At 40.3% G+C, this 15,048-nt stretch overlaps 1 protein-coding gene across 1 annotated transcript in view; it reads right to left on the minus strand.

Annotated features, from left to right (window-relative positions):
* Positions 1 to 387: 387 nt before the first annotated feature.
* Positions 388 to 15,048, minus strand: part of LOC140212589 (E3 ubiquitin-protein ligase RNF144B-like) — a 62,614-nt gene continuing 47,953 nt past the window's right edge. The window contains exons 6-8 of the mRNA XM_072283567.1: positions 10,902 to 11,046; positions 10,144 to 10,233; positions 388 to 6,659 (exon numbers count right to left, since the gene is read on the minus strand). Of these exons, the coding sequence (XP_072139668.1) occupies positions 6,519 to 6,659; positions 10,144 to 10,233; positions 10,902 to 11,046 (376 nt within the window). The 3' untranslated portion in view covers positions 388 to 6,518. The remainder of the gene's footprint in view (positions 6,660 to 10,143; positions 10,234 to 10,901; positions 11,047 to 15,048) is intronic.

The raw sequence follows: 15,048 nt of genomic DNA on the forward strand, positions 1-15,048 counted from the left end.
TGAACTTGGATGGCAGGTAAAGCATACCCAATAGGTGATGGCTCTAAACTGTTCAAACTGAAATCCCCCCCCCCACCCCACCCCGCAAAGGACAAAGGAATATAATAATCTTCCTGAATCGGAGAATACCAAATGCACGCTCATTACTCGTGTCATGTTTTCTATTCTGCTGACCCCACCATTTTCAGTTTCCCATTTGTTACCTACCTTCTGTGGTTTAAATGGCAGACCACTATTTCCTTCAGAAATTCCAGTCAAACAGAAAATAAATGAGAGAGGACACCCTATTCTTCCATTATACAGCTGATAAAGGATTGGCAGCCAAATGCCAGCTTAAAAAAAAAGTCAAACACAGTCAATAAAAAGCAATAGATTTATTTTTTTATCTAACAAAATATACATAAGCTTCAACACTCAGTTTTTCTTACAAACTTTTAACATTATTCAGCAATATGGCATAATTACATACAGCTTTATATTTATCTATATGTGTAAGGTGCATAGATTTGTAATATTGTTCTCATGATTTTTTCCCCCAATAGAAGCATACAGGCATGGTATTGAAGTTAACACCTGGGATGCCAAGGGAAGCTTAAGGCAATTGTAAGGGGTGTTTAGTTTACTAGAGGATCCAGCTGCAGCTGAGCTTGCTAATCCTCTGGAACAGCCCACAGATTGCTACATTTAGTGCTGTGAACAACAGCCATGGAAATAATTAAATCACTGGGACTTGGGAAAGGTTGTGATTTTTGCTGCCTCCCTCTCATTTTTATTAACCAGTTCTTTCTCTCCATTCAGTTGGAAGATACAGGCCACAGGGAACAAAGGCAGTTTGAATTGGCTGTTAAACCACACTATCCTGGTGAAACCTCAGGAAAGCATCTCCAACTATAAACTCCACAACAGTCACGTGATTATTTGGATGTTAGATATCCCCGCAGGTAAAGCTAATGGTATAGGCCTGGTATATAATACCCATTAGTAGAATAAAGTGTGGGCTTTTTTGTGGTTTTTTTTCTTCAAACAATTCATAAACTTGCTTTTCATATACTTGGACAATGACAACCACTTGGTTCACAAAGCACTTTATTCAAAGGGCATTGCTCCAGACCTGCTGCATCACATTCTACCCACTCTCCCCTTATAGGTCCCTAGCCTGATTTTCATGTGGGTGGTGGGATGGGGAAGGGGTGAAAATAACCTATAAAACAAAGTGCAACACAAACATGGGAAGTCCAATTTACAGACATTCCTTTTCACCTCACCCCACCCTACAACCATCACCACATTTGAACATTTGGACATATAAAAACTTAGCTAACCATGAACTTCCTTCATGTCTACACCCCTCACTCAGATGGAATGGAACAAATACCTAGATCAGTGAGCTTCAACACAATTGCCATCTTGTCCTTCTATGTTCCCTCCCAATCGCAGATCTTCCCCATTTGAGTAAGCATCATCATTCCTTCATAATCAAAGGTTTTAAATTCTGGATCTCATCACTTCCCAGGGGCTATGAGAGTTTTTTCACCAAAAGGACTGTAGCAGATTAAAATGGCAGCTATTACACTCCCAAGTAGTGATAGCCCATAAATGGCATCCAATTTGTACCCCCACTTCTCCCTTCAGTAATGATAGCCCATTAATGGCATCCTTGACAATTATATCAGATAGGATGCTAGACTCAAAGTACAAAATTATGCTGAGTCTGATTAAACTGATGAAAGTGCTATTGATGTACATAGCAATGAAATTAGATCTAAAATTAGTGACCAGGCTGTTTGGACTGAAATTGTCTGGCCCAATGTCCAAAGCCCTGCTTTGCTCTATTCTGCTATGTGAAAGTAGCCAAATATCACAAATATGATAGACACACCCAATGCAACAATAACAGAGTCTGCCATAGTGCAACTGGAACATGAACAGAACAGTGAGCTACAGCAATCAGAAGAAAGAACAGGATAGGCATGAAGGGATGAATGGAATCACATAGCACAAGTGCTCCATCTCCATGGCCCTGATGTTGAAGGGGTGGAGGGAGAGAAGAGAGAAACAGAGACACTGAGGTCAGAAAATTCAGGTGCAAGGACCCACCTACTGGGCTCTGCAGTTGTCACCTCCTCCAGGACCTGGGTTTTCCAAAACCAGGAAAACTTAACCAACTAGAATAAACTTAAATATTTTAATCTCTATTTTAAAATGATCCACCCACATTCCAGAAGAGGGTTGTGACCCATCCTAGTTGTGCTTTTTCTTGAGCTAGCTGTTTTGGTTTTCTTTTTTAAAAGAACTGCTATTACCCCTCCCAACCCAAATCATCAGTTTCTGCATTGAAATTCCCCAATATGGTTAAAATAAACTCCATCAAGTCAGGTCAACTCATGGAGTTGGTCTTCTGTCACAATGATATTTAGTAACACGTAGAACACAAAAGTAAACCCCCTTCAATTATGTACCTTGTACAAAGCAACGCAGGTTGTAGAGTGTTTCAAGCATGTAGCATTTGAGATTTGAACCACAATGATACAATATTCAAATGTTATTGCTACAGCCAGGCTGCTTCCTGAAGGCCCTACATCTCAGTCTCACTGCTTAGTGTATATCACCCCAAGTAATGCCATTCTGCTCAGTGGATTTCATTATCCTAGACTACAGAGTATGATGTTCCGTAAATGAGTCCAGCAATCTTCTTTCAGCCAACTTTCCACCCTGTTCTCTCCAGACATCAATAGCCCTCTGTAAGAAAACTAAACATCCTAACATAAGCTCTCAATTAACAAATGGTCAGTACCTTGTTTATTACTGGCCCTTGAAATGACTTCTTCTGGTGCAGGAGGGCTGAACATCATTGACCCAAAAGCTATTCAGATTCAAATCTGTGGGGCCATTGTTTTAGAAAAGCAAGTTGTTCAGTCCCTGGAAAGTTGAACGTTATTTGTTTGTTTGACATTATGACATTTAGGAAAAAAGTCTTCATGTAATGTAATATTAATGCTCCAAATCTTCATCGGACTATCTTGACAACTAGTCAAATTGTAAAGATAGTGCTCAGGACTCCAGCACAGGCAGCCCTGTCAATACACATCTGATATGCAAAAATCTTAAATACAAGAGATAAAACATCACTGAAAATCACTGCATAACCCAGAATCAGACTTAACGTTCTGATTTAGCGACAAGTGTGACACTTTTTTTTTTTTTTAAATATATTTTTGCAAAATTAATATGTCTGTTGGCATGTCATGTGCTCAAGCCCTGTTCCAGGAATGGCAGTGCACCGCCTTGGCTGACATTCCACTGCAGTACAGATTTCTGTACTGCTATGGGCTGTATCACTCCAACTGTCCATCAAGATCTCCTTTTCCAAATGGAAGGTCTGGGATCGTGGACAGTGTTTACCCTTCAACAGACCTACATCTTGTTACAATGCTGCTGATGGGATCCTGCTGGGCATAAAATGGCTGCTATCTTTCCCCACACAATAACTACATTTTGGAACTGTATAGCTGGTTGCAAAGTGCTTTAGGACAGTGTGTAGGCATCTAGTGCTCACTGGAAGGTGATCAGACCAAAAAAAATGGACTCTTGCCCAAAAACAAATGATCAGTCATGATCAAATTTTGCAGTATTACTGTTCCAAGCATTGTTGAGAAAACTTTGACACAATTCTGACCAAAAGCCCAAAAGTAGAACTGGAGAGTGTGTTCAACAAACAAGTTCTTCATAAATATTCCCACTGCACAAAGCTCTGCATACAGAACACAATCATTTTAAAAGTTACCCTTAAATGGCATTTTAAAAGTTACCCTTAAATTCAACATCCACTCATTTTTTTTTACTATGCCAATTCTGTACACGTACTTGGCTGATTTTAACATTTAATGTTATGCTGGGATAGAATCTGCCATCATAGCATGATCCAAAGTTATTACTATATAAAAAAAGATTCATAACCTTTATCTGTGCACAAAGAAAGTCAACATTTGTCAGTACAGGCAAAGGAACTTTGAGACTTCCTTGTAATTCCCTCTTGCATATGACAGATCTTATCAACTTTTTCCACAGGATCATTATTGAAGCACAGCTGTTCTCAAAGTCTTGCCAGAAAACAAGGCTGAAAATTGGTAGATTCAAGCACCAACAGGACATCACAGGTAGATTAGGGTAACTTTTCCCTCAGAGAGCATTGTTTCATATTGCAGGTTGCTTCAGCTCACTGTAACAGCTGCTGTCACTGTGAGGTAGGTGAAATCTTCAGTCTCTGGTTATCTCTATGCTTTGTACTTTGGAAGGATTACTTCAGGGACCATTTTATTCCTTTTATTTTTTGAATCACCTCCCTGTCAGTGGAATTAATTTTAATGTCAATGGATATTGTGTAGGGTTGCAATAATGTTCACATCTTTCTCCCTCTAAAATCTCACCTTCAATCAGCCTCATTCTGACAACTCTGCTGAAAATGTTCAATATAAATTATGTTTCTACATGGAAGCAGATAAGATTTTAAAAGCAAGAAGTCCTTTTTTTTTAAAATAAACACAGGAGTTTGTTAGGAACTGTTAAAGGCTAGATGAACAAATTGTTACAGTACAATTAAAAGAATGGTAGATTTAAAATAGAGTTGTCAAGGTTTAATAAGAGATTAATTAGATGATTAGAGGGAAGAGAGGCTTTAATTATGAGGAGAGATGAGAGTAGAGGGACACGTTTCTCATTCCTAACACCGGTACTTTGTGTTGTCAACAATATGGGGTTTCACCGGCACTTCAGACAAAAATTGTGAACCGAGACATTAGATCATGTGCGCCTAGTCAGAGATAAGCGTCAAGTCACATCAAAAAGGAAAGAGCAGTAAAAACATGAAGATAAAGATGTTTGGGGAGGAAATTTCATAACTTGTGAACTATACAGCTCTCTTTGCAGCCACATACACTAAGCAAAATTTGGGGTTAATGCACAAAGAATCCAAAGTTGAATGGAGAACTCCAAAAAGGGGTACAGAGCTTTGGAAGTTCTAGGACAAAAAAAAGGTGAAGTCTGGAAGAGATCTGAATGCAAGGGAGAGAATTCTACAAATCATAACATTGGGAAATGAAATTAATAAGGAGATGGGAAATATTTATTAACAAAATAAATTAATATGTGGAAGGTGTTAATAGGATGCAAACACCTTACCTAAAAAAAATCCTGAAGTTGAATGGGCATTATATATCCTTCCTCCTTAGGGAAAGAGGGAGATGGGAAAGAGTGAACAGATCCTACAGAAAGCAATTGCCATAAAAATCTGTTCTATGCTGTAAAACTCCATGTCATGAATTAAGCACCAATCGAAATCCAGCACAACAGCTGCCGCTAAAACCAGGGACTATATGGATATTATATAATTCCTAAAAGATAGCCCATTTTTCTGAAGATGGCATTCTCAACACAAATGTTGCAAGTAAAATGGTCAAAATGCTGAAAATCAGATATAAAAGCAGAAAACACTCAGAACAAAATAGTTAACCATTTCAGGTCAATGAAACTTTCATTGATCAAAATCCCAAAAGACAACTAAATCTAAAGTTTTAACTCTCTATTCCCCTCGTCCTCCCTATTGATCTGTCAAGCATTTCCAGGATATCATTGTTAGCTGATATGAATGTCTTACTGTATGCAGTTACCTTAATTTGGAGGCATGATGCAAATCATCTAGCTCAATTTAAGACAATGTACATCTTCCTTTAAAATCCATGTTTCCATATAAATTGTTTCTGCCTCACCTTCCACTCCTTGTAGACTACAAGTGTTGCAACAAAGAGAACTGTCTTGTGCCACATTCCTATAGCCTCTTTGAAAGAATATAAAACAGAACTGAACTTATCACCCTATCATGCAACTTAATCCTTTTGATTGTACCAGGCTATAATTTGCAATACCAAATGGAAAAAGTGAAACCTAAACAATACTCCAGAAAAACAGGTATCAGAATGTGGGCTGAGTAGTTAGAAATTATGAGTCCTCATCTCATGCACAATGCCTTTAAACCTCAAAATGTCAGGAGGAGCCTAATGCTCTCTTAAAAACAGAATAACAAGATGCAGGCACGAACAACATAGTTTCAAGGGAACTGACAAAACTGTAATTCTATACTTTATTCTATCCCGAAGTGGTCAGCCTGAATCATAACAGACATGGTGGCCAGGCTGTTGGTCTAATGGTGAAAATTTCACACAAAAACAGCAACGAACAGCTGAAAACATACAATTATCTTCAGATTATGAACAAAAGAGGCTGTAAAAGTTTGGATTTTAAAGATAGTTTGGACAATATTGCCAAAATGCATCCACTAAATCCATTTTGCTTGCTTGATTCAGTTACTATATGCTAAGCAACCCTCACCTCTGTCCTGATTAATCCTCTATAAAACATTCTTGCACGGCACTGACCCAGCAGCCACATCACCGGCAGCAACAAGCAGGTGAAGTGAGGTAGTTTGTCACCGGAGAAAGACAGGATCGGGCAGCTTTTCCAGTTTAAGTAGAAGGTGGACGGTTGTGTTTCCTCTTGTTCCTACAGGATTTGCAGACACAGCAGAGGATGCAGGGTGAGGCCAGAAGTAGAAGTGGAGATGTGACCAGTACAATCAGACCTAATCCAAAGAGGATCCCTACAACCTGTATGGAAGAAAGGGGTGAAAGGCAAAGCCATTAGTTCTTCTTTAACCCATCGCATCAGTAATCAAGTTACACAATCCTTAACGCAAAGTTATTCCAAGCCTACCCCATGGGAGGCTGATAATGATCCATTTTGTTATATTTTCATTTTGAATGATGGCACGCACCCATAAAGAGCATAGCACACTCTCCAAATCAAACTACAAACACTGTTGCTTATGGTACAGTTCATTTCTCACAGCATTATGTAGTATACTAGCCATCATTGCAGTCACTTTTACAAACAGAAATATCACCCCAATCCCCTTCACAATCTCACAGTAAGTCAAAAACAAGTCGAGCCTCCGGAATAAGGCAAATGCAATGTTACCATTCATTTTGAGAGGACTTGAATGCACAAGCAAGGATGTGATGCTGAGGTTTTATAACGCAGGGATAGGCAACCTACCAGTAAAGCTATTTTGACCGGCCCACGAGCAAATATAGGGATTCTATGCTTTTCCAGCCCACGAGCGATTTTTCCTTATTCTGAGTGTTTCATGCGACCACACTGATGGACATGTATGCCGTCTTGTTACACTGGCCCCAGGTTCCGTTTTGTTCCAAAGCAAACACTGGTATATACGAATGTCAGGAAGGCAGACTACCTTATTACTCTGTATTAGATACTCTCCGTGCACGCGCAGGTTTTCAGATGGGATTGTTCAAATTTGTAAACAGAAACAGTGTCACTGTTTTAATAAGAAATCCACAATAAGAATCCAGATATTTACATGTGCTGCGGTACTTGTTGAATAACTCATTTGGAAATAAAATCGAAGAAAAAAATTCCACTGGCAATGAATGCAAAACGCAGGAAGGTAGACACTGAGTGCTGAAATTTCCAAGACACTTGGACACTAGATTACTTCTTCATTGAGCAAGCTGGGAAACCAGTTTGTCTCATTTGCCTAGAAAATGAGACAAAGGTCCAAGAGTTGAGAAAAGTGTTTTCAACTCGTTTTGCTGATTTTTGCTTGCATGCAAATGAATTCAAGCTGTTTGCTACTCCATTTGATGTGGAAGTGGACACTGCATCAGAAATTTTTCAAATGGAATTGATTGAGATGCAGTGTGACGACATATTGAGATCAAAATTCCATTCTAAAGATGTGTCAGTGCTTGACTTCTATAGAAAGTATATTCATTCAAGTGGGAAGCATCCTAACTTAGTGGACCACGCAAAAAAGATGGCATCATTGTTTGGCAGCACTTTTCGATGTGAGCAGTTATTTTCAAAAATGAAGCACACCAAGAACCATTTGAGAACAAGATTGACTAATGCCCATCTGGATAGTGTCTTGCTCTTGGCATCAACAAGTCTGACGCCCATTACTGAGAAGCTTTCAAGCAACAAACAGCATCAGGAGAAGATGGCGACGCGACGGCAGCGCGCGCGGCCACTTCAGTGATAAATATCTGTTATCTGTCAAGTAGGGGACCGTGCACAATCCTGATTTGATGGAGACAGACGTGAGAGTACAGAGGAACATCTGGAAAACTTCTGAAATGCCCGCTTCGCTGCCGCTGCTACTGTGTGGTAACCGGAATCTCCGGAGCAGAAGGCCCCGAAATCCTCGGCTTTGTGTATTTCAGCGGCCAGGGAGAGGTCGAAGGCGCTCGGCAGAGGATGGCGCTCGGGAGGCTGCATCAGAGAGGCTGGTTGGAAGCTCAAAGTTTTCAGACGGATGGACTCAGTGTCGGCAGCTTCCAAGGTATCGGCAAGTTGACGGTGTCTGGAGGTTTATGGCAGGGAGTTTCTCCCTTTTGCCGCCGCTATCGGGGACTCGGGAGTCGGTCAGCTCGGGGACTTTTGAGACTTTATTTACCGTGCCCACGGTTTGTTCTTCATCAAATTATGGCACTGCTTTGCACTGCTGTAACTATATGTTATAATTATGTGGTTCTGTCAGTGTTAGTCTTTGGTTTGTCCTGTTTTCTGTGATATCACTCCGGAGAAACATTGTATCATTTTTTAATGCACGTATGCATTTCTAAATGACAATAAGAGGACTGAGAGTTCTCATAATCTAATCAAGTTTCACATTGATTTATCGACTGTTTGCATTAAAATTTTCTTATTATACTTAATTTACCACCATTCAATGCATCATGATCATAAGTTTTATGTTTAAACATTCTTTGTGTCCTTTTAATAGATTCAAAAGATGCCTTGATTGAAACAAATTGCAACTAAACTGACTTTGATTACTAATTGGCATCCTTGGTTAAGCACAAATGATTTTTGAGCATGTGTTATTCATTAATTTGAGGCAAAACATAACTAGATGTATTTAAATGGATAATTCCCATATTTCAAGTTTCTTATGGCATTTATTCGGCCCACTGTCGCTCATTAATACGCGAGCCGGCCCACAGAAGCAAAAAGGTTGCCGACTCCTGTTATAAAGCATTGGTCAGATTGCACTTGGAGTATTGTGAGCAGTTTTGGGTTACTTATCTAGGAAAAGATGTCCTGGCATTGGAGAAAGTGCAGGGGATGAGAATCATTCACAAGGATGAGACTGGGAATGAAAGAGTTAAAGCATGAGGAGCATTTGATTGTTCTGGGCCTGTACTCACTGGAATTTAGAAGAATGAGGGGATGATTGCATTGAAACCCAACTGAATATTGAAAGGCCTAGACAGAGCAGATGTGGAGAGGATGTCTCCTATAGTGGGCGAGTCTAGGACCAGCAGCCACAGCCTCAGAATAGTGGGACAGGCATTTAGAACAGAGATGAAAAGGAATTCATTTAGCCTGAGGGTGGTGAATCTGTGTAATTCACTGCCACAGATATGTGAGGATGCCAAGTATTTGAGTATATTTAAAACTGAGGTTTCCTGACGAAGGGTCTCGGCCTGAAACGTCGACTGCACCTCTTCCTAGAGATGCTGACTGGCCAACTGCATTCACCAGCAACTTTTATGTGTGTTGCTTGAACTTCCAGCATCTGCAGAATTCCTGTTGTTTGAGGTTAATAGTTCTTGGTTAGTCAGGGTGTCAAAGGTTACAGGGAGAAGCCAGGAGAATGGGGTTGAAAGACATAATAAATCAGCCATGATGGAATGCAGAGCAGACTCGATGGGCTGAGTGGCCTAATTCTGCTCCTATTCTTATGGTCTTAATAAAGAGCGTTCAAATTGGAGAGCAATTCATAAAGATAATTCAATCCCACTACAACAGTATGTGCAGTATGATTCTTGATTGGTCAGGGCACGAAGGGGAGAGGGCAGGAGATTGGGAGGAAAATTGGATCAGCCCTGATGAAATGGCAGAGCAGACTCCATAGGCCAAATGGTCTAATTCTGCTCCTATATCTTATGGTATCCTGCCCCACAACTGTTATAAATAACTGCATCCAATTCTCTACACCAAAATACCTATTACACCACATCAAGTCGAAATTTAAGCAGTTCTAAGTCCAACTTCTGTTCCACTCACCTGGGTTCTGTTCCAAATGACTGAAGCCCTGGAGTGGCCAAGCTTATTGCGGCATGGTCCTTTGTCATAGTGCCTCAGGAAAATATCATTCTGAAAAGTACAGGTCATCCACTAATCACATTGAACCTTCACATTCTACTGAATTTCAACAACCTGCAGATTTAGTTTATCATCAACTACACAGTGTGTATATTAGCATTTTAAGTGCTTAATTCATTCATTTGTAGTTGTCTATACTGTAGTTCACAACCTAAATGAGGTTGAAAGTATCCTTAATTTATTGTTGTTAGCATAACTAAATACATTTCCATGGTGCATTTAGCAAAGATAAATATTTTAAGGTTTTTCAGAATCCTAGTAACAAAACAAAACAAAATAATAATGGTGATGCTCAAAGAAACAGTCTAAATATTTGGAGTATTTTTAAAGGGCGGGGGCTCAACAAGGACGTGAAGGTACAGAGGTAATTAGGGTCCTGAAGTGAAGGAGGAAGAAGTGAGAGGAAGGGCGTGGTGTCAGAAGTTGGCACTGTTTATAATGCCTCCATCAGCTATCTGGGTAACTTAAGATGCAACCAAGGTGGTGCTGTGCAAATGTACTGACAGGTCTCATAAGATCAGTTGCTGCATAGATGGGTGCACCTTCAGTCAGGCTGTCTGCCTTAATACTAATTCCTGAAGTAACTTTAATAAAAACATACAGTGTGATCCAAGCAACTCCTTAAATGTGTACCAGTTATTTGAAAAAAATATACGTACATCCAGATTGTGAAGGCAGTACCAGCAAAAGGTATGCTTGCAATTTTTGCACATCATTTGGGCACAGCCTTCATTTCGTTCGATCAGGATATGACATACAGGACATTGTTTGATGGGAGCTTCTGTGTCATGGCTGTTGAGAAAACTATAGAAGAAAGCAAAGGAAAACAATATAACATTTATCTTGCAATTTAAGTAGCAGAAGAAACAACAGAGAGCCTGATCCCAAAATAATCCTATGTGTAAACTATAAATTAACATAATAATACAATTCAGATGACTTCATACTAACCAACTGAGACTATATTGTGTTATCAAAATAATCATAAATCTGCATATTACCCCCTGACTTTTTTTCCCCAAAACACAAATATCCAAGCTATTGATTAAAACCATCCTCATCCAAAAATCTGACAAGGTGGTTTATCAGTTTTTAAATCCCTTTGAAAGTTTGCAGCAGTAACATTTCAGTAATATGCTGATTCATTCACTTCTAGAAGCTGGTCTAGAAATCTTAAGTAAATTATTTGCAATAGCAAAAACAAAAGGGAAAAGATTTGTCTGGTTTTCTCTTTTGGGATTGCCACGATAAGACTTTAGACAGCAGGGGGTTCCCAATCTTTTTTATGCCATGGACTAACATCATTAAGCAAGGGAACTGTAGACCCTAAGTTGGGAATGAACCCCTGCCTCAGAGGAAAGCAAAGCAGAAACTTAAATACCTCTTCTTTGTCAAAGTTTTTACTCATCTGACCTAAAACATCTTCACCGGTTGTCTTTCTTCCCGGACCTCCTGTCCCATGATCCTCTCATATCCCTTTTGCCTATCACCTGTCCAGCTCTTGGCTCTATCCCTCCCCCTCCTGTCTTCTCCTATCATTTTGGATCTCCCCCTCCCCCTCCAACTTTCAAATCCCTTACTCACTCTTCCTTCAGTTAGTCCTGACGAAGGGTCTCGGCCTGAAACGTCGACTGCACCTCTTCCTAGAGATGCTGCCTGGCCTGCTGCATTCACCAGCAACTTTGATGTGTGTTGCTTGAATTTCCAGCATCTGCAGAATTCCTGTTGTTCACTGGTTTCAATTAGTTTTGTTTATTAACCTACTTGTCAATTTTCTTAATCAGTTTCACTGATGCAAAGGATGCATGTTGTTGAGCTACCATACTTAATACAGTCCCAAAGAAATCAAGCATACAAGCAATGGAAAGCTATTACATTTTACAAGCTAGCTCTATATTACAAGTAGCTTTCATTCTTCCAGATTATTTCAGGGCTCCAGGACTTCAGCACTAACTCCAGCCTGATATTTCAATGCAGTTTGCACTGCCTTTCTGAAGAGACGTTAATTATTGACTGGGTGGAATAGGCTCTTCAGATCCTTCGAGTCGCACTGCCCAGCAACCTCCAATTTAACCCTACCCTAATCATGGGACAATTTACAATGACCAATTAACCTGCCAACCAGTATGCCATTGGACTGTGAGAGGAAACCACACGCGGTCATGGGGAGAACGTACAAAGTCCTTACAGGCGGCGGCTGGAATTGAACCCAGGGTCGCTTGTACTGTAAAGCATGGCACTAACCATGACACTATATCAAGCTAATGTCCTGTACAATGTAAACTAAATCCACCGAGCAATAGTAGAAAAACAATCAATATCACTAAAACAATGTTTGATCATTTTTGAAGAAGTTGCCTGGGGCAATTTCCATACTACAATGTAAAGCTACATTCATGAGGTCCTCAGTTGGTCAGGGTCGACCACAGATATGGTGTCCTAGTTGTCTACATGATATATGAGCCAGGGCATAGAACAGAAATCTACAGCACATTACAGGCTCTTTGGCCTACAATGTTGTGCCGACTACATAATCTACTCTAGAAACTGCCTAGAATTTCCCTACCGCTTAGCCCTCTATTTCTCTAAGCTCCATGTACCTATCTCAGATTCTCTTAAAATCCACCGTCACCAGCAGGACATTCCACACACCCACCACAGTGTGAAAAACTTGCTCCTGACATCCCCTCTGTACCTACTTCCAAGCACCTTAAAACTATGCCCACTCGTGCTAGCCATTTCAGCCCTAGGAAAATGCCTCTGACTATCCACACAGTCAGTGCCTCTCATCATCTTACACAACTATCAGGTCACCTCTCATCCTCTGTCACTCCAAGGAGAAAAGGCTGCGTTCATTCAACCCATTCTCATAAGACATACTCTCCAATCCAGGCAACATTCTTGTAAGTCTCCTCTGCACTCTTTCTATAGTATTCACATCCTTCCTGTAGTAAGGTGACCAGAACTCAACACAGTTCTCCAACTAGGGTCTGAACAAGGTCTTGTATAGCTGTAACATTATCCCACAGCTCCTGAGCTCAATGCCACAGTTGATGAATGCCTTCTTAACAACACTGTCAACCTGTGCAGCAGCTTTGAGTGTCCTGTGAACATGGACTCCAAGATTTCTCTGATCCTCCACACTGCCAAGAGTCTTACCATTAATACTATATTCTGTCTTCAAATTTCACCTACCAAAGTGAACCACTTCACACTTAACTGGGTTGAACTCCATCTGCCACTTCTCAGCCCAGTTCTGCATCCTATCAATATCCCACTGTAACCTCTGACAACCCTCCAGACTATTCACAACACCTCCAACCATTATGTAATCAGCAAACTTACTAACCCACTCTTCTACTTCTTCATCCAGGTCATTTATTAAATAAATAAATCAATCAATCAATCAATCACAAAAAGGAAGGGTCCCAAAACAGATCCCTGCAGAACACCACTGGTCATTGACCTCCATGCAGAATATGAGCCATCTACAATCACCCTTTGCCTTCTGTGGGCAAGTCAATTCTGGATCCACAAAGCAAGCTCTCCTTTAATCCCATGCCTCCTTACTTTCTGAATGAGCCTTGCATGGGGAACCTTATCAAATGCCTTACTCACAAATCCCACCTCTCAGGATCTTCTCCAACAACCTGCCCATCACGGATAAGACTCACTGATCTTTAATTTCCTGGGTTATCTCTACTCCCTTTCTTGAACAAGGGAGCAACATCTGCAACCCTCCAATCCTCCAGTAGTTCTCCCATCCCTATTGATGATGCAGTACTTCTCCTGTCCCGAGAACACTACAATATGGAGAGCAAGCTGTTGCCCCTTGCAGAAGGCTCCCCCTCTCCATGCAGCTAATGAATCCATAGAAAAGGCAGAGATGGATACAATTTGGCACCAGCAGCATCACAGGAGTTGCCAGTCAGCACTGAACTCAATGTAAAAATGCCTTAGTGACTGCAGCTGTGAATTTTTTCCACAGGGTTTACACCAAAGACTTTCCCATGAGTGGATATAGCCACAAGGCATTGGAAGTTTGAGAACAGAGTTTTCCTTCTCCTAGATGAGCTGCCAACCGTGGCTGATGAGCTCCATCTGTCCGAAGCAACTATTTTTTTTTGGCACCAGTAACTCGCTTTTGCCCCATCTGTCAGTAGAAACAATTCTGCCGGGCTCAGTACCTAAGCCACCTGTGAAGGCCAGGTGCTGAACTTGGTTGTCAGAGGCTATTTGAAATGTATGCCATTGTGAGCATTTAATAGTTAGTGAGAGCTTATCCCCACTACTTCCTCCAGCTATGACAATATTAAGCTAAGCTACAAACAAGAAAATCTGCAGATACTGGAAGTCCAAGCAACACAGACAAAATGCTGGAGGAACTCAGTAGGCCAGGCAGCATCTATGGAAAACAGTACATTTTAGGCTGAGACTCTTCAGCAGGACTCAAGCCAAGTTAATCATGTTCATTATATATGATAATAAATCAATAAATCTATTTTTAAAGCAGTTTCATAGAAATAGTTAAAAAGGTATAAAAAAGACAAACTAGCTAACAAATTTTATATATATATATATAAAAAAATGAAACAGAACAAATTAGAACACTATCCAATGATACTGATGTACTATAAAACTGTGTATTAGTTCCTAATATTTATTGGCAGAGTGGTCTGCCTTCATGCAATGCTGTCGATTACTGCATCCTCCAAATATTCATTTTCATGTAATAGAAACAGGAAAACCTACAGACAATACAGGCCTTTACACCTTTACAGGAATGCACAATGCTGTGTCGAACAT

Source organism: Mobula birostris, chromosome 19 (genome assembly GCF_030028105.1).
Source record: "Mobula birostris isolate sMobBir1 chromosome 19, sMobBir1.hap1, whole genome shotgun sequence".
In the NCBI taxonomy this organism is placed as follows: Eukaryota; Metazoa; Chordata; class Chondrichthyes; order Myliobatiformes; family Myliobatidae; genus Mobula; species Mobula birostris.